This window comes from Gopherus evgoodei, chromosome 2 (genome assembly GCF_007399415.2).
Source record: "Gopherus evgoodei ecotype Sinaloan lineage chromosome 2, rGopEvg1_v1.p, whole genome shotgun sequence".
Classification (NCBI taxonomy): Eukaryota; Metazoa; Chordata; order Testudines; family Testudinidae; genus Gopherus; species Gopherus evgoodei.
This window is the reverse complement of record NC_044323.1, coordinates 238,216,975-238,235,749: the sequence shown is the minus strand read 5'-3', so window position 1 is coordinate 238,235,749 and position 18,775 is coordinate 238,216,975. Positions and strand designations below refer to the sequence as shown.

Below are 18,775 nucleotides of genomic sequence, written 5' to 3'. Positions count from 1 at the left end.
GTCATTGTGGAGATGATAGAGAGAAGATGTTTGAAAATTTGGCCCAGAGTGAGATTAACAAAGGTGAAAAATTATTCCAAATTACAACAAACTTAAAAAAAAAATGTATAGGGATTTTGGAGAAGGATAAGAAGTATGTTCTTATGTATGATTTGAAGTTGTGAAGATTTTCTGGAGTTTTTCCATTTTTTATTGTCAGCTGAGGTAAATTGTTTACTTCTATCTGATTAATTAAGGCTGCTGAGGGTGAAGTTAGTTGATTTTTATATCAGTACTATTGGTGGTTATTGTAGACCTAATTATCATCATGCAGACCTAATGATTGTCAGTGCACTCAGAGCTTTTGTACAGATGTTAGATTTTTTTAATGTCAAGTCTAAAGAATAAATAAATAAAGTAAAATTGACCCCTGGATTTTAAACTGAAAGGTGAGAGTAATTTCTTTATTACAGCAGAGTACAGTACAATCCATAGTCCATCAACGCCCATTAAAGATTCTGATTCAGATAGATTGCGTCGCAGTTCTGATGGAAAGTCACGTGGGCGAGGCAGAAGAACAATAACCTTCACCACTGCCTGACTCTGACCTGGAGGTATGTATGTTCCCTGTATTTACTGCAGTCTCTGCTATCTTTAAAATGCTTTGAAGAGCGAGATTTATTTACAGATCAGCAATACAATGACAATATGGCCGGTGGAACATTTTCCACCTAAACTCTTTATTCAATGGCAATTGAGTTTTCAGCTAAACACATTTTTAAATGAAAAAATCTGCTTTCTGTGGAAAATTTTGATATTTTTTTATCAAAAAAAATTAATGGAAACAAAAATGTTTCATTTTGGATATGTTGCGACAGTGCCTCATGGTGCTGTAGTAGCTTTATGTCTACATTCTCTTCAATGGGCTGCACTCACTGGCCAGACTATATCTCACACTGTGCACTAGCTCCCCTTGGCAGTAAGGAAGATTGTTGTACATCATGGGAGGTATTGTCATCCAGTAAGACAAAATATGTTTTTTGGGGGTCTTTGAATTTTTGCCAAAAGTCAAAAATTTCTTGGAAAATTTAGACAAAAACAAAATTTTGGGGGAAAATAACATTTCCAACTCGCTCTAAATGGCAAAACTGCAATTTATTGTGGGAAAGATTTTTAAAAGCGCCTAAGTCCTGTTGAAAGTGAACTTAAACTCCTAAAGTAATAAGTGCTTTAGAAATTTCAACCTTTTGTTTTAGTTTCAGAGGTCATACTGAATAGCAATTTACCAAGGCTGTTTAGTTTGAATACTATACAGAAGAAGATTCACATCTGATAAGTTTCATTTTCAATTGCTTTATTTAATCTATTTCAGATTTTCCCCACAAGTGGCTTTTGAATAGCATACTGTACTATTCTATTTTTGTTCATTTAACAATAACTATATTTATATCTTAACAATAATTTGGTATAGTAGTAATTGTAGTACAAAACTAGCAGATTGTTTTACTCCATTCTGGAGCAATTTGATATTTTTTCTGAAAATAGTAAGGAAACCGTCATGTTAGTATGTGACCATTTCAGTAAAGTTTTCTCATTTGTACACTTATTGATTCAAGTATCAACTTTGCAGAGGGACACATTGATTTGATTCTTTTTTTTTACAGAGAGTATTCATTTGGGATTTGGATGAGACGATCATTGTTTTTCATTCCTTGCTTACAGGCTCCTATGCTAACAGATATGGGAGGGTAAGTGTCAAGGAACTAATTTACAATAATGTACTGCTATATAGGTGTTTTGTTCCACAGAAAGGGCCAGTATGTTAGGGGAATGTCACTAGAAACAAACTAACATTGAAGTATGAAGTGGGTAGGTAGAAAGACAAAGGGAGGGAGGGCTTTTCTCACCTCCATTTCTTCCCTACCTTCTATAAGAGAAAAATTACATTATTGGAAGCAATAATTGCACCACTTAAAGGTTTGATCATAGGGGCTGCTGAGTGTCTGTAGCTCCCATTGGCTTCTTTCTGAGGGCGTGTCTTCACTACGGAGTAAGTTGAACTAAGTTACTGTATTCAACATTGCTTAGGTCAGCTTACCCCAGTGTCTTCACTGCACTGCATTGACGGGAGACGCTCTCCGGTCAACTTACCTTACTCTTATCAGGAAGCTGGAGTACTAGAGTCAACCGGGGAGCGCCCTGCTGTCAATTTAGCGGGTCTTGACCCACTAAATCGACACCCGTGGAATCGTTTGCAGCAGTGTCTGTCTCTGCGATGGTGAAGACAAGCCCTGAGTGACAAAGGCTCAGCTTCTCTCAGGAAGCGCGCAGTGACTTGTGGGCTAAGGTACTGCATTTGCTTTTGGCACACTAATAATGAAATAGTATATTTGAATGCCTCAAATAGGCTATAAGTGAGGAAAAATTACTTTTGGGTCCGGGACAGATTAGTGTAATATATTTGTCCACACTTTAATTTTTTATTCTGATGTTAATCATTAATTTTTAAGTGTCTGCTTGTGAGTTTAACCTTGCTGCTATTCATGTCCTAAAAAGTGTAGGAGGAGTTTTGAATGTTATTTTGGAATAGTGGTTTCACAATCACTTGCCACAAGAGAAATGCAGTTGTAAAGTGAATGAAAGCAGTTTGTGAGTTGATGTGTCCTAGGAAAAGATTTCACAATTCTCTGTGTTTTTATAAAACAAAATGACTGGCAATTGAAGTCTGATCTGTTTCTTGTTTGATTTAAATCTGTCTTGTTACAAGCCAGATTGATTATATTTTCTGTTTTTTAAAAAAGCACATTAATTGCTTGTGTGTACTTAAGGAATTTTCATGTTTGGCTTTTGAATAATTTTGGAAGTAATAAGTGAATGAATAGATGGTCCAGTAGCTTGCAGCATACTGCACACAGATTACAATCCATTTTATAAGATTTATAAAATCAAAAGATGACCAACCTGGAATCCATTGCTACTGAAATAAAGCTCTTAAGTTATAATTCTGTATCAGTTTTTCTTCTTCGAGTGCTTGCTCATGTCCATTCCGTGTTAGGGGTGTGATCGCCATGGGCACTGTTGCCAGAGATTTAGTGGCATCTGTAGGAATCACATGTCTATGTGCTGCTATAAGGGATGCTGCTGGCCCCACACCTTCTCAGTTCCTTCTTACCGCCTGTGACGGTTGCTGGAACGATCCTTCTTGTTGTGGCAGGGCCTCTTGAGTGTAGTTATTGTAGTTAATCTACATAGTTCTTAGTTAGAGTTAGTATTTATAGAAGCATAAATAGTCATCCCTATCGTCAAGACACTTTTCACCCCAGGAGCTGGGCATGCCCATGTCCTCGGGCTTAAAGCCGTGTGCCTCTTGCAGCAAGCTAATGTCAGTGAGTGCCCCGCACTCTTAATGTCTAAAGTGTCTGGGGGAATCACATGTTAAAGGTAAGTGCCAGATCTGCAGGGACTTCAGACACCAGGCTAGGAAAGACAAGGACATTCAGCTTCCCATTCACATGCCATTCACCTCGTTGTGACAGCATTGACCTCGTGGTGACAGCGTCTCCTGGGAAACCGAAACATACTGGCAGATCACCTCAGCATAGCCTTTTCCTCTTGCCACAAGTGGCTTCTTCACACAGAAGTCATCAGTGTCATCTTCTGGGTGGACCTGTTCACCACCAGACACAGCACAGGTTCCCTCTCTGATGCCTTCCGGCTCTCCTGGGCAGACCACCTACTGTATGTCTTTCCTCCGATCCCCTTGGTTCACAAAGTTCTTCTAAAAATCAACTGAGACAAGGCAAGGGTTATCCTGATAGCATTGGTTTGGCACGCTTCTGGACCTCTTGGTGGCAGCGCCACTTGCATTGCCACTCCACCCGGACTTGATCTCGCAAGACCATGGCCTGTTGCTTTACCCAAACCTTGCCTCCCTACATCTGACTGCATGGATGCTACATGGTTGAACCCCGAGGAACAGGTCTGCTCGAATCAGGTTCAGCAAGTCTTGCTGAGGAGTAGAAAGCCGTCTGCCAGGGCTACTCACTTGGCCAAGTGGAAATGTTTCTTATTGGGCCTCTGAACAGAATCTCTCTCCATCCAGATCTCCTCTGCAGTCTGTGTTGGGCTATCTGCTCCACCTAAAGTAGCAAGGCCTGGCTCGCTATTAAGGTCATTTGGCAGCCATCTCAAACCTTCCACCCTCCAGTGAATGGCAGATCAGTGTTCTCCCCAGCTAATAAAACATCTGGTTTCTCAGAGGCTGGAAAGACTCTATCCTAAGGTTTGTGAGCTGACAGCACCCCTATGGGACTCAAACACTTTTCTTGTGAAGGATCATGGGCCCCGCTTTGAGCCATTAGCACGTGCTCCCTACTGCTTCTCTCCTAGGGAAGTTGCCTTCCTAGTGTCTATCACATCAGCCAGAAGGGTTTCTAAGATCAAAGCCCTTACATTGGAACCTTCTTACACAGTGTTCTTCAAGGGCAAAGTCCAACTGCGCCCCCATCTGGCCTGTCTACCAAAGATGGTGTCACAATTCCACACAACCAGATCATTTTTCTACCAGTCTTCTTCCCAAATCTCAAAAGCCCACTGGGGAACATCAGCTTCATAAGTTGAATGTTAGGCAGGCCCTCACCTTTTATAGTGAGAGAACTAAGCCCTTCCAGGAATCCACGCAACTCATTGTAGCAATAGCAGAAAGGATGAGAAGGCTACCTCCGTCATCCCAAAGAAGCTTGTCCTGGATAACCGCCTCTATTCATGCTTGCTACAAGCAGGCGAATGTCCTAACTCCAGCCATTGTGACCACTCATTCCACAAGAGCCCAGGCTTCATCAGCCGCATTCCTCCTGCAGGTACCAGAACAGGATATCTGCAGAGCTGCAACCTGATCATTGGTTCATTCCTTAGCATTCCACTAAGGCATCACCCAACAGGGCCAAGACGATGCCAGTGTTGGAGAGCAGTGTTGCAGTAAGGCACATCCAAGAACTCTGAGCCTACCTCTGGGGTACTGCTTTGAGTCTCCTAGCATTGAATGGACATGAGCAAGCACTCGAAGAAGAAAAAATGAAGAATGGGGTCACTAACCTTTTGTAACTGTTCTTCTTTGAGATGTGTTGTTCATATCTATTCCATGACCTACCCTCCTACCCCTCTGTTAAAGTTACTGTCAAGAAGGAACTGAGAGGGTGTGGGGCTGGTGGTGACCCTTATACAGTGCATATGGGCACAACTGCAGAGGGCACTAGAGCTGGTCCTATGGATACCATAAGATTAAAAATCGCCAGCAGTTGTGCGCACATTATTGGCACACTTAGCATGAATGGACCTGAGCAGCACATCTTGAAGAATAATTAGTAATTGTTTGTGTTTTTTTATTATGTGAAAAGGTTAGCATAGGATTGTCAAACGCTGCTTTTCAGTTTACTGGTTTACCTCTTCTGTAAACTGGTTTACTATGTTAATAAACCCTCATTTTTGCAAATTATAGTAAAATTGGCTGATGTATTCTAAGAGATAAAATTGTTCTCAGTCATTGGAATCTACTTGTTTATTTGTCACAATGAGTAACTCATTCAAAAAATAGTCTTGTGGACTACAAGTGCTACTCAACATGAGCAATGTTTATATGATCAAAGCCTATATTTGCATGGCTGATGCCTACATTTTATCAAATATTTGTTTGTTTTCACATACCAATCTTGTATTTAGGTGTCAGCCCAAAATGATCGAACCCTAAATTCCTCCTGATAAAAACAGTGGGTAAATAATTTATAATGAATTGTTTGATTCCTGACTTAGTACTTTGTAGCAATTTGACATAAACGCATACTGTAGGTAGCTGAATATGCAAGTTAAAAGGCGATGAGTGACACATGATAGCAGTTCAGGTCACTGTAGAAACCAGTTACTTGAGATGTAGCTTAGTTGGACTGCGTATGTGACAGAATGGTATCTACCATTCAGTAAATACACAGTGGATCTCATTGGCACATTGCAGATTAGGCCATGTTAAGCAACATGCATTACAACAGTTAAGATTTATTCCACCTTCTTTGAACATTACCTGTGGGAACAAAGCATGTTTGGTATTAGAAAGAACTGTTTTAACAAAAGTAATGGGAAGAAGATGGTGATCCGAGGTAGCCTTTGCTTTGGAAGAGAATACTGGAACAATGGAGAATAAGCGGGTGTATACATGGCTTGCAGGTTCCAGCCTTAATAGTAAAATGTGCACTTTAGATTCATGTGTGCTTTGTTATATTACATTAGCCCCACAAGTTCTTCACAATTTTAAACTGTTATAGGAAAAATATTAACTGTTTTCTGTGGTCTTTGGATCACAGCCAAAGTGCTGTCAAATGCACAACAGTGAACAAACTGGAAAAAATAGGGGGAAATATTTTTCCCTCTTGTATAGTAATCTTAGGGCTTCTTGTGACAGTAATAGCTACAGCAATTTTTAGACAGAAATTTGATTTCCCAGTTGATGGTATCTTTAAGTTTTCTGACATCAGTATTACCAGTCCCAACTGTTAAAAACATCACAATCCAGGTCCAAAAATAGTGAGATTTAATATTTTTTTTGTTTGTTTGCTTTCTGGGTTTTAAGCCTTGAGGCTTCCCATTTTCAAGCTTTTATCCACAACAAGGAGAATTAGAAGCTTAATTTTTAATGGACTCTGAGGTTCTCACATAACCACTTAACTGGAGGAGCTGGATCTTAAGGAAAGCATTAAATATAGTGAGAAATGGCAACACTGTAACCTGTCTGTTCCCTCTTGATCCACTTTTCTAATGCCTGAGCTCTTCTTGAGGATTCCCGTGACTAGGAACTGTGGCTGAACAGATAATATATTCTTTTTCTTGGCCTCTTATCTCGGTCCTACTATTTTTTTTTCTGTCTTTTTTGCTCCCCTTTTCCATTTGCTCTCCCTTCATCTTTTCCATTTACGTCACCATGCTTTATTTATCTCTTTGTTACTTTTTTTTTCTCCTTTGTCCCCATATGTTCATTTATGAGCAAAATCATAAACATGCTCTAGTGTTATCATTTAATCTGGAAGACTTAGACATTTTTCTTCTCAATTGAATGTTGCTATTTCCAAAATATGGTCTGAAATGAGTGTAATAATACAATGTACTAACTAAAAAAAATGTTATTGGAACTACAGTAGTTTGTAATTTGCTCTTAGGCAAAAACGAAGTGTAAAAGAGAAAGGGAGATCTGTCCTGTCCCGACGCTTGTGGTTAACAGTTATTTTAATTGACATTGGAGCTGCTAGCTCCACATGAACCTGATGTTTTGAGCCAGCTGCTTACTGAATGGGTCCTGGAATCTGGGAATAAGTTGATGCCCCGTGTATAGTATTGATAATCTGGACGGTGGATACACAGTTGGATGGCACTTAGGTATTTCCATTTTCTGTAAACTTTAACATTAGATACTTTAAGGAGATAGTCTTTTACATACAAGATATTTTGCTGGGGGTGGAATGTGTTATATATTTTAAAGATTTAAGAAAAAACAAAACTCTTGTTTCACTTAACCCTTCAATTGTTACCATCAGCCTAAGTAGAAAATAAGCAAAGCTGTGTACTCAGAGTGACCTTTCCTGTTTTCAGCTTCTTATTTTCCCCCTGACAAAGGCATCAAAATGGGTAGAAATTGCAAATGACATATATAAATGTTTGTGGCTCTAATGCCATATTCAAAAGAAAGACCTGTTTAACAGATTGGACAGTGGTATTTCTTTTTTCAACTAAATGGTTTATTTCTCTTAGATTTGCACCTGATTTTGGCTATTCCTTAAAAGATGCTCACATTGAACTGCAAATCCTATAATGAGAACAGATTGTTAGCCTCTTCGTTGTGTTACATCTCACAGTAATTGCCTTGCAATTAATAGCTTTACATTCCAAAAGAGGGCTTGGCATCATATATTTTTCTGGCCTTATCTAGCTTTGTCATCTTTAGGTTTAGCCACCATTGTAACTAATCAAAGTACACGCTGCACTGGTGTTAACCACCCTGGGTTGATGCATATGTCCTGTTTCTTATTGGTGCAGTTACATCAGTGCAGCTACAGTGGTGGCTAAAACACCCCAATATAGAGAAGTCCTTACAGCCCACTAAATGTGGTATCCAAGGGAGCAGTCCTAAGTATAGTTTTAGGCACAACCGACCCTTCTAATCAAGTATTGGTGTTTAATCAGAGATTTACATTTTATTTTAAAAGTAACCTGTTTTGCTTCATGTTTTGCCTTTATGGGATTTGATGTGACATTTTCAGGAAATGTCATTGATCTTGTTTTTCCTTTTTCTTTTTTCTAGTTAAATTAACAAGGTAGCTTGAGAGAAAACCCCTCTTTTGTGTGTAATAGTTAAAATAACATTTGAGCTAAAATGGTCCACATCATGCAATTTAAAAATATACCTATTCTGACTCAAGTGTGTGTGTTTTTTTTAAAAAGTTGTTCAAATTAATCATTCACAAAATCAACTTTTCTTTACAATATTCTTTAGAGACCTTTTTTTTTAAGTTTTGATTGTGACATTGTAACAACTATGGAGAGCCAGTATCTCACATTGTTTTCCCAAGTAACATGCAAGGTCGCGAATGGGCATGAGCATAACATTTGAATGGGACTGGGTCAATTATCTGGTGGTAGTGGGAGATGGTGGTTTATTACTGAAGTGCCATAGTGGTGCTTGGTGTTAGTGATCTGCGCTGTCATGTGGGAGTCCAGTGTCAAGTGCATAGTTCCAGTGTCCAGCTCCCTAGGTTGGCAGGAGCTGGGAGTTCTGTGGAGTTAGCACAGTCAGCCCTTAGAAGGAGGGAGTGTTTTACTTCATTGAACAGCAATCCCTGCAACTGAAATAAGAAATGATACCAATGAACTATAAAGGATGCTGAGAATATAACTGTCCACAAAGATGGCATGTGTGGTGAGAAGGAAAGCCATCCTTAAGGCTTCTACAAGAATATAGACCCTTCCTAACTCCTACATTCACACACTTCCCTTCCAGGAAAATAAAATAAAACTTAGTTCTGTGAAACTACGAGGCAGTACAAAAGCAGAAAAACAGTATTCTGAATTCATACTTTAAAGCAAGCAGATGAATCTTCACATTTGCATTACGAATCAAAATGTTCTCATCTGAAATTTTTGTTGATGCAAAATATAAATACAAGACTGATTTGTAAAGGCAAAGTGCTTAATATTGCCATCAAACTGGCATGATTGCAGTTGTAGCAATACACTAAAATCCTTTTCTATAGGGGTTCAGAAGTATTTATTTAACTTAGAAAAATGTTCACTTTTTATTGTGTGTCAACTTGTTAGTGAATTGTATAAAAATTGTCTCTGTGTGTTAGAGCTTTATTATTTGGACATCTGCATGTCTAAATGCTTCTTTGCAAAATATTCTTTCAGATTATCTTTGATTTCATTTTCTGTTCTCCTGGAAATGTCAGACTAAGATGCCAAATTAACAGATCTTTTCAAACTGTTTTTTGCCAACAATGCATAGTGTCTTGTGACAGACAAATGTTTGGGAATTTCAGAAATCTTGTTGAAAAACCTATTAATTTGATTGATATAGGAAAAAACTGGAGGCTAAGCCTATTAAAGTTCCCATTTTGAGTTGTCATCAGTTGTAGAATCTAAGCAGATTTTAAGAAAAAGAGAACTGTTCCTGCAATCTTGTTTTTATTATAAAATATAATTCCTGATGAACTAATGTTTAGTTAATTGATTGTGTCATGAAGCACTATAACATTTCTTTCAAGGTTGTGATTTTGTATGCTCCGGGATATTCTTGAGAAAGCATTTTAAGCGAGAGAATGTACATCAAATAAATATATTAGACTCTTATTTCAATTTTCAGATAGAAAATATATAAACACATAAATCAAAACAGGACAAACATCTGTAATGCATTGGTAACCACAATGCTGAACACACTTCTTGAGTTTATTAACTCAGTAAGGAGTAAGTTGTTATGGTAATTTCTGCAGAGAATTTAGTGTGTTCTGTATTAATAACAAACAATAGATTTGTTCATTCTGCATGGGTGGGCTATATTTAAAGAATAATTAAAGCATAGTTTTGCAGAGAATTAAGGAGTTATTTTATATGTTATTGCTGTTTGTAAATTAAACATTAATGGTGATTTATTAAAGGCAATAGTTAGGCTAATGACCAAATCCTCTTACTCATGGGAGTTTTGCTTGAAGAGGACTGTATTATTGAGACAATGGTGTTTTAATCTGTGCACAGTACTTAAATCTTGGAGGGCAGGGGAGGTCCCAATCCTGCAATTGAAACAGCATAAGTGGACCCCTTATATCTCTTCAGAGCTCCATTGAAGGCAGTGAAGCTCTGCATGGCTGAAGGGGTTTGCCCAGTTGCAGAATCAGGGTTTTCATTATCAACAGATTTAAAGTGTCCTTTAAAATGTTGACATATTAGATACTATGGTGCAATGTTTTAGGGGAGCCCAACTTTAACTATGTAGGCAGACCCATCAGTTGATATATTCAGTATTCTCTGCTTCTTGAGGAATATTTCTTCTAGCATATGAAGTAGACATGTTACTGAGTATATACTTTGTCATTTCTTCTTTGAGGATCCACCTACTTCAGTTTCACTTGGACTACGGATGGAGGAGATGATTTTCATTTGGCAGACACACATCTGTTCTTTAATGATTTAGAAGTAAGTACTGATTGTTTATTTACACCGAGCAGTTATTTAACATTTGTTTCATATTGCATAATAGCAAATAGCTCGAAAGTCTGGTTTGGTATAACAACTCTAACAAATGTTAGAGTATATATATTTTTTTAAATCTCCAACTGTTTTTGTTACCCGAAATACAATGCTTTCATTTAATGTAAAGAGGATTTTGTGCCATCAAAGGTGCAATTTTAGATTATCCAACTATTGTATATATGATCGTGATAGACAAGCTTTAGAAGTGGATGCACCAAAACCATCTATAAACATTAGCATTCAATAGTCCGTACAGGCCATTAAATATTAAACTTCAGCTTCTATAAACAGTTAATAGCTGGGTGCAGATTTCTCAGTTACATCCCACTGTGAGGAAATATTACCCTAGAACCCAAGGGAAATCATTAATGTTGCATATGCTGTCAATCTCAGAGGCTTATTACAGTGAGTCTTCTGCCTTCTGCAGTGGCAGGTACAATTTGTTACATACTAGGATTTCTTTGTTAATTATGCCTCTCTTGTGTGGCATGCTGTGAGTACTTGGTGTTGTCATGCCAAGGGCTTTCTCAGCCTCCATGGGCTATGAATTTGGGATTGTTGTGAGATCATTCTAAAAACTATCTGGATTGCTGAAAGCGACTGTCTCCATGATGTGTGGCAGTTTCATCTTAAAACGGAAAAAGTGATTTCTGTTCATATTTTCATAACAAGAAAACATGAAAATAGTCAGATTTGTTTTCCATCATCATAAAGACAGCCGTTTATTTAAAATCCCACTGTTGAGCAAGCTTGTGGTTGGACTGCCAACGGGCATTAATCATCAGTTGTTGTTTTGCTAGATTTAGGAATGGTGTCTTATTCCAGACAGGCAAAAGAATCTTAAAAGATTCAAATGTAACTTTTGCTGATCAAAGTTAATTGGCATCAATTGGCCTTTAAATATTTCCTGATGTTTCCCTTTTCAAAATCAACAAAATACACCTTCTTTAATGGATGAGCCAAAATCATTTGAAAAATGCCAGTGTGTGATCGATCTTAAATGTGGTTTGTACAACATCTGTCCCTTGTTTTGATTTCTTTTCATCTGAGAAGAACTACTCACAGATGAATTGGCAACTTACAGTGTAATAAAATTATTTGAATGTGCTTTATTTTTTCTTCCATTCCTTAGTGAAGTGTTTATTTTTACACTTACAGTAAAAGACAAGCTTTCTTGCATTCAAAATATGTTTCTTTCTTAGGAAGCTGTATATAAAGACATTATCCGTTTTGATTTTAAAAATGCGATTAGTGAATGTCATGTGTAGAACTGATTTTTCAGACTTTAGAAGAGCACACAAGACAAGCTACTTACTTTCCAAATCTGTTTCTGATTTACAATTACATTTCATTTTATTCAGAGCGGCAAAAGATAGTAGTATCAAATCTTAACAGTGTGCTTAATAAAGTTTGCACTGTGTTTTCATTTGTTTGCACAGCCAATATGAGTCCTGTAGCCATCCTTGATACCGAATGTAAGTGCCATGGCGTGTATAGGAGTTAATCACATACTTCCTGGGATAACTGGCATGTTACAGCCTTAACAGTACAAATAGGTGTCTTTTAATCATTCATTAACCCTTGAAGTAGACTGTATATTTGAAGAAATTCTGGCCCAGATCCTCAGCTAAGGCCAAGAACCTCACAGAGCATCTTTGCATTCTCCCAATACTGTGCCAATTGTCTGGTGTTCCCAGCATATGCCAAAGCAGCCCAAATGCAGGGGGGATTCTTAAATACAATTGTACACGGTTCATATTTGGTGATGTTTAAAGACATAGGGCCAGACTCTCTCCTGTAGTTCATGGTGCTCTGAGAAGAAGGAAACAAGGTGTTGGCAGGCCCCTCCTTGTCTGCCATCACAGTGACTTGGCAGGATCGCAGCCTTTAAGTCAGGAACTGTCTCTTATTCTGTTGCACAGTGCTTAGCACCACTGGGTTCCAGGCCCTGCTGTAATAATAGCAGCATTCCAGAGATCACTGGTTGTGGAGGCTGGAGGAAGGAATTTCTATTGCACCTACTAACCGCTCCACAGTCCTGGAAAAGGCATGGGTGAACTCTGTCTCTTAGCATATTGTACACACTGAAGCATATATGCTCATTAGGGATGTAGATTTGTATGTATTTACCTTTGCTGGAATAAGGCTATGGTTATAGCAGTTTTTTCAATTGAGTCATTGTTTGAGAAGTGCAAACTTAACTCCTGATTGCTTGGTTTCACAACATTTAGTTGGTTATTTTAACTCGGGTGTTCTTGGGAGGTAATGTACTCCCAAATCACAGACACATGCCCATAACCTTAACTCCTTTTAGCAAAGATTTGATCTGGGGATATCTGTTCTTTTAATAGTCAGAACATGAGACTGAGGTGAACCATGGTGCCTGGGAGCCATTCTTCCCTCCCCTGCCTTCTGAGGTCTGCAGGGGCAAAGCCTCACTCTTGTATATCTCTAAGATCCAAAAGAGTAGAGACTATCTCCTACAACCCCCGGAAGGTACATAGAAGGGAGGATACCCTCTTGTGGACCATAAGAGATGTTCAGAGAAGTGAGGAAAGGGAGGGCAAGAGGGTTGAGGCGGGACAGCACATCCAGATATTTCCTTCAACCCGTAATCTTCTGATAGACAGATTAGGAGAAATTCTGTTTTATTACAATACTCCCTAATGATCACTTTACATTATGAGTCTGTCTGCGAAGAAAGGGGGCTAGGGTTGAGATTTTCAAGGCAATTGAGAGATGTAGACAACTTCCATTGGGAAGCCCTTGGATGACTTTGAAATTTCAACCTAGAATTTTTGGCAATGTAAATATCCAGCAGTGATTTCATGGTCTGTTTTAAGTTTGTTGGAGCCATTAATAAAATTTAGTAAGCGTTCAAAATCTACATTTTTTCACTAATTCTTGGTTCTGGCAGCAGAGCACAGCTATATGAGCCTAAAAAGCAATTTTAACCTATCTTGTTCTTGTTTTGTTACACGCTGTTATTAAAGAAATAAACTTTTTGAACTCTGGTGACAGTCTCAGGCTTTAGGATGTGATAATTTATTAATCTTATGATGTTTAAATCAAACTTGGTAAAAAAAAATAATTCTACCCTGCACTGGCCTATTTATTAGCTTAGAAGCCAATATTGCTGTATCTGTGGCTTTAGGAGAGTCAAAATTGGGTTTATAATGGAAGTGTAGTTCCAACCTTAACTTTGGAGTGGTTCCTGTGTTTTAGAATTTTTTATTTGTAATAAAAGTATAGAATGATAGGTTTCACTTTTTGTTGGTTTTATTAGAGGAATAAAACCAATATAAGATATAATTGTAAATCTCGAAGATCACTCTCAAATTCTTATATGGTACATTGAATGAGAATTTAATGTACTAAAAGAGAAGTGTAACTATGTGCAAATGTATAATTAAAATACGTACAGTAGACTTGGCAGATGTATTGGTTGAAATATAATTTTTAAATTAGATTATGAAACTATAATATATACACAGATCAAACAGAAGTACAAATTAAGGACCATATTGTCAACACATAGTCTTCTAAGGGAATATCTACACAGCAAAAAATTCCCTGTGGCAGCAAGTCTCAGAGCCCAGGTCAGTTGACTTGGGCTTACACTATGGGGCTAAAAATAGACATGTAGACATTTGTGCTTGGGCTCATGTAGGTGTTTGGGCTCAAGCTGGAGCCTGGGCTCTCAGACCCCACTCTCTAGTCTGAGCACAGATGTCTACAGTGCTATTTTTAACCCCATAGAGCAAGCCCTGGGAGCAAGTCAATTGATCCAGGCACTGAGACAGGTTTGGTTTTGTTTTGTTTTTTGTTGGTATATACACAGAGCAAAAACAGTGAATCTATGTTTAGGCACCTAAATAAGCAGCCTCATTTTGAAGAGTGAGCATCAGTGAGAGTTAGTTCCTGAGTGCAGGCTTAGAACACATTATTATTATGTAACCAGGGAACTATATGTGTTGGCATAATGTTCTCAAGAGAAACAGAATTATCTCACCAGACAAGAATGATGTAGTAATGCCGGAATTCATGCTACAATTAGCAGTATGTTGTGGTAGGAAACATAAGGTATTATGTTTTAATCACTTCTTTTACAAGTTTTTAGCATTTTAGAGTCTCTACTACAAGCATTTTTAAGGAAATTAACCACTTGATGACTAGATTAAAATGTGATATCCACCCGTCACAACTTTTAACATTTTTCCTGCTGACTATCTTTAAAAATTAGTTCTTCTAATTCTTTGGCAAATTATATGGCCTTTATAATTAGGTACATTGTAGAAAGAACTATTGGCTACATCTATTGTTGATACTTAAACTAGTGATTAAGACTAAGGTTTGCAAGATATTAAACTAGATTTCATTGGTCCTAGTACAGTAACTCTTCTCTTAACGCTGTAGTTATGTTCCTGAAAAATGCGACTTTAAGCAAAACGATCTTAAGCGAATCCAATTTCCCTGTAAGAATGAATGTAAATAGAGGGGATTAGGTTCCAGGGAAATTTTTTTCACCAGACAAAAGACTATATTAGATATATATATACACACAGTATAAGTTTTAAACAAACAATTTAATACTGCACATAGCAATGATGATTGTAAAGCTTGGTTAAGGTGGTGAAGTCAGAGGGTGGGATTTCTCCCAGGAATGCCTTACTGCTAAATGATGAACTAGCACTCAGCTGAGCCCTCAAGGGTTAGGACATTGTTGTTAATGTAGCCTCACACTCTGCAAGGCAGCGTGAATGGAGGGAGGGGAGACAGCATGGCAGAGAGAGAGACACACACCGTGTGTGTAAGAGAGAGATGTGCATTGCCCCTTTAAGTAAGCTGACCCTACTCTAAGTACATTGCCTTTTTAAGTAGGTCAGGCAAATTGAGACAGCAGCTGCTGCCAGCAAGCACCCTCGGTCCTGAGCCCTATCGTGTCCCCGTGTCCCCGTCCCTCCCCACTCTATGGAGATGGGGTAAGTGAGGGGCAGGAGCTGGGGGGAAGGGGACACCCTGACATTAGCTCCCATCTTCTCTCCACCTCCCATCCTGCCCTGCACAACAAGCAGGAGGCTCCCAGGAGAAGCTCCCAGGCAGAGGGCAGGATCAGCACATTGCAGTGGGAGGAGGGACAGCTGAACTGCCAGCAATTGATAGCCTGCTAGGCAGCTGCTGCACAGGGAACTTAGGGGAGCAGGGAGCTGATAGGGGGGCTGCCGGTCCACACTGTTTCCAAGCCCCCACCAGGTAGCTCCAACAGGTTGCTCTTCCTGCAAGCAGTGGACAAAGCAGGCGGCTGCCAAACAACGTCATAAGAGAGCATTGTGCAACTTTAAACAAGCATGTTCTCTAATTGATCAGCAATGTAACAACAAAACAATGTTAACCAGGACGACTTTAAGTGAGGAGTTACTCTTATCTTAAAAAATATAGATATAACTTCATCTCTGAAGCTGTCGGTGTTACTTTATATATTAGTTGACCAAGATCATAAATTCTTTTTTAGAAACCTTAGCTTTATGAAATCTTTCCTGATATATTTTCTGAAAGAGATACTTTTTCTCTTTAGTTTAACAGAAAATGAAAATTTTCTTGTAGGAAATAAAGATCCAATAAACTAATTATTCAATTCAGTTCATTGGGGTTGTTACGTTTGAGCTTTTTGTTTTCTGTTTGTTTTTTGGTTCTTGTTTTTTTTTAAGGCACTTTTGTCCCTTTTTATTATTAAATTATTAATTTAATTTTGATACATCAGAGAAGATGAATGATATACATGAAGGTACAGTAATTATTGGCAATTGGTTTTATTCCACTAGAGAGAGAGACATAATCTGTACTAAGAGATGCATAATTCATTTCTTGCTTCTCTGTTTGTGAATCTGAGGAATGTCCTGTATGTTATTTTACAAAACTGCCTCCATGTGCAGTCTGATGAAATGTATATGGAAGTCATTTATTATGAATGTAATATGGAATTAATTTTTCAGCTACTTTAGGGAAGGTATTTCTGTCTCTGACAGACAGAAGAAGGAAATATTATCAGTCATAACTGTAAAGCAATAGTGCAAACCGTCCAAAAAAAGTAGGGGGGAGGGAGAGAGAAATCAGTTTGATGTTGTCTTAACTATATCACTGCTGATCTTAAGCTACTTTGGTTGTTTGCACAGGACAAGGAGTGTGTGTGGGGAGGGGGAATGAATCAGAGATTAGATTTATGTTATAGGCAATATTTTGGTGTCACAATTAGGATTTACATTAATATCTCCTCAGACTCTGACTCAGTGACCATCCGTCTTGTTTTTAATGTGTTTTGATTAATGTTTGTGGCATAATCCTACCTGTATGTAACAACCAGCTAACATAATCAATTTTAACTTCATGGTTACAGTATAAACTTTATGTTGCTTTGAAATGATTGACCTTTGAACCACTATATTAGCATATTCTTCCACATCAAGCCCACTCAGTTGTTGCCTACATGAGGGCTGCAGTTAATTTGCATAATGTGAAGATTTCCAGCACACTCTATAAGGCAGTTCATGCCATGGAGAGCAGGAGTGAGATTTTCAAAAGTGCTCAGCATTGATTTGTAAGTAATGGGAGTTTTACCATTAACTTCAGTGGGACAGAGGTAGACCAATGTTGATTGCTTTTGGAGATTCCTCCCTATCAGTATTAGTTTACAGTATGCCACTGAGTTCCAAGTGGAAAATCAAGATGCCAGATTGGATGCTGGGTCATGGAGTCTCCACATCCCCCATGTTAAAACAGACAACAGATCAGACCCACTTTACTCCTCCCCTCCGCAGTCTATAATTTTGTACACCTATAAATCTTTCTAATATACCTAATAATTTGTATTTGTTTACTTGGTGGATTTTACTCAGATATAGTAAATTGGATTAACTGATATGCAATGATAAGGTGCTCTTTATTCTTTATAAAATCTTAAGTATGCTTCACTGACTAAACTGTGAGTTGTTTTTCCCATAGTTATTCCACTAGCATGAGAAAAGGTATTTAATTTCAAGAAGTCGTTATTACTATAACATTGTTTTCCCAGCATGCTTTGAGTCCTTGTTAGTCTAGTTGAAACTGATTTTAGCTATTCTGTAATTAATACAGTCAAAAGGCCTGACTGTTGCACGCACACACAAAAAAAACCACACACGCAGACTATTACAACAGAAAACAATGAAAGATTTCCCTTTTTTTTTCATTGCCACTGCTACCATGTGATAGATAGAAAAGACAAAATACTTCTTTTCTGGAAAAGGTTAAAAGTTGCAATTTCATTAAAATACAACTTACAGAGTGAAATCCTGGCCTGTTTGACATCAATATGAATTTTGCCATTGACTTCAGTGAAGTGAGATTCTTGCTCATAAGAAATAATAACATTTCCCGGTAACTGAATGAAAGTTCTCTACAATCACAATTTGAGCAAAATTTTTATTTCTTATCATCGATTTATCTAGACCTTGTGAATTTGAATAGGTTTTCCCTTGCAAAATTACCAATATTTTCTGCCTCTGGCTGGGCAGTGACAACACACTTTTTCTTCTTTGAGTATGTGTCAATGTGGATACCACTGTAAAAGCTCATATGCATCATGCGCATGAGATCAGAGCCTTGGGAGTAATAATGTCCAGCAGGGACCACAGATGCACCCGGAGTCTCCTCGTGCTCCTGTATGAAGGCATAAAGTGCGGGGCAGCTGCAACTTTGCTTCAGTTCCCTCCTCCTACCATTCTTGGCAGCAAGATGGAACTGAGCAAGTGTCCAGCCTGCTAGGCTTTAGCTTTGGCTAAATCTTCAAACCTTCTTCAGAACTCAGCTGTTTCATCTTTAAAGAACTGCCGTGAATGATGTTAACCTGTTTGGACTGAATTTGGACTGTCAGACACTCCCCACCCCCATGTACAGCCTCCCCTTTATCGTACACCTCAGCATGGCAGATTCGTGCTCTGCTCTTCCCATGACACACTAATCCCATTAAAAGTCT

At 38.3% G+C, this 18,775-nt stretch overlaps 1 protein-coding gene across 1 annotated transcript in view; it reads left to right on the top strand.

Annotated features, from left to right (window-relative positions):
* Nucleotides 1-18,775, top strand: part of EYA1 (EYA transcriptional coactivator and phosphatase 1) — a 136,516-nt gene that overhangs the window by 57,558 nt on the left and 60,183 nt on the right. The window contains 5 exon segments of the mRNA XM_030553263.1: nt 453-561; nt 563-593; nt 1,644-1,727; nt 10,619-10,667; nt 10,670-10,707. Coding sequence (XP_030409123.1) covers nt 453-561; nt 563-593; nt 1,644-1,727; nt 10,619-10,667; nt 10,670-10,707 — 311 coding nt within the window.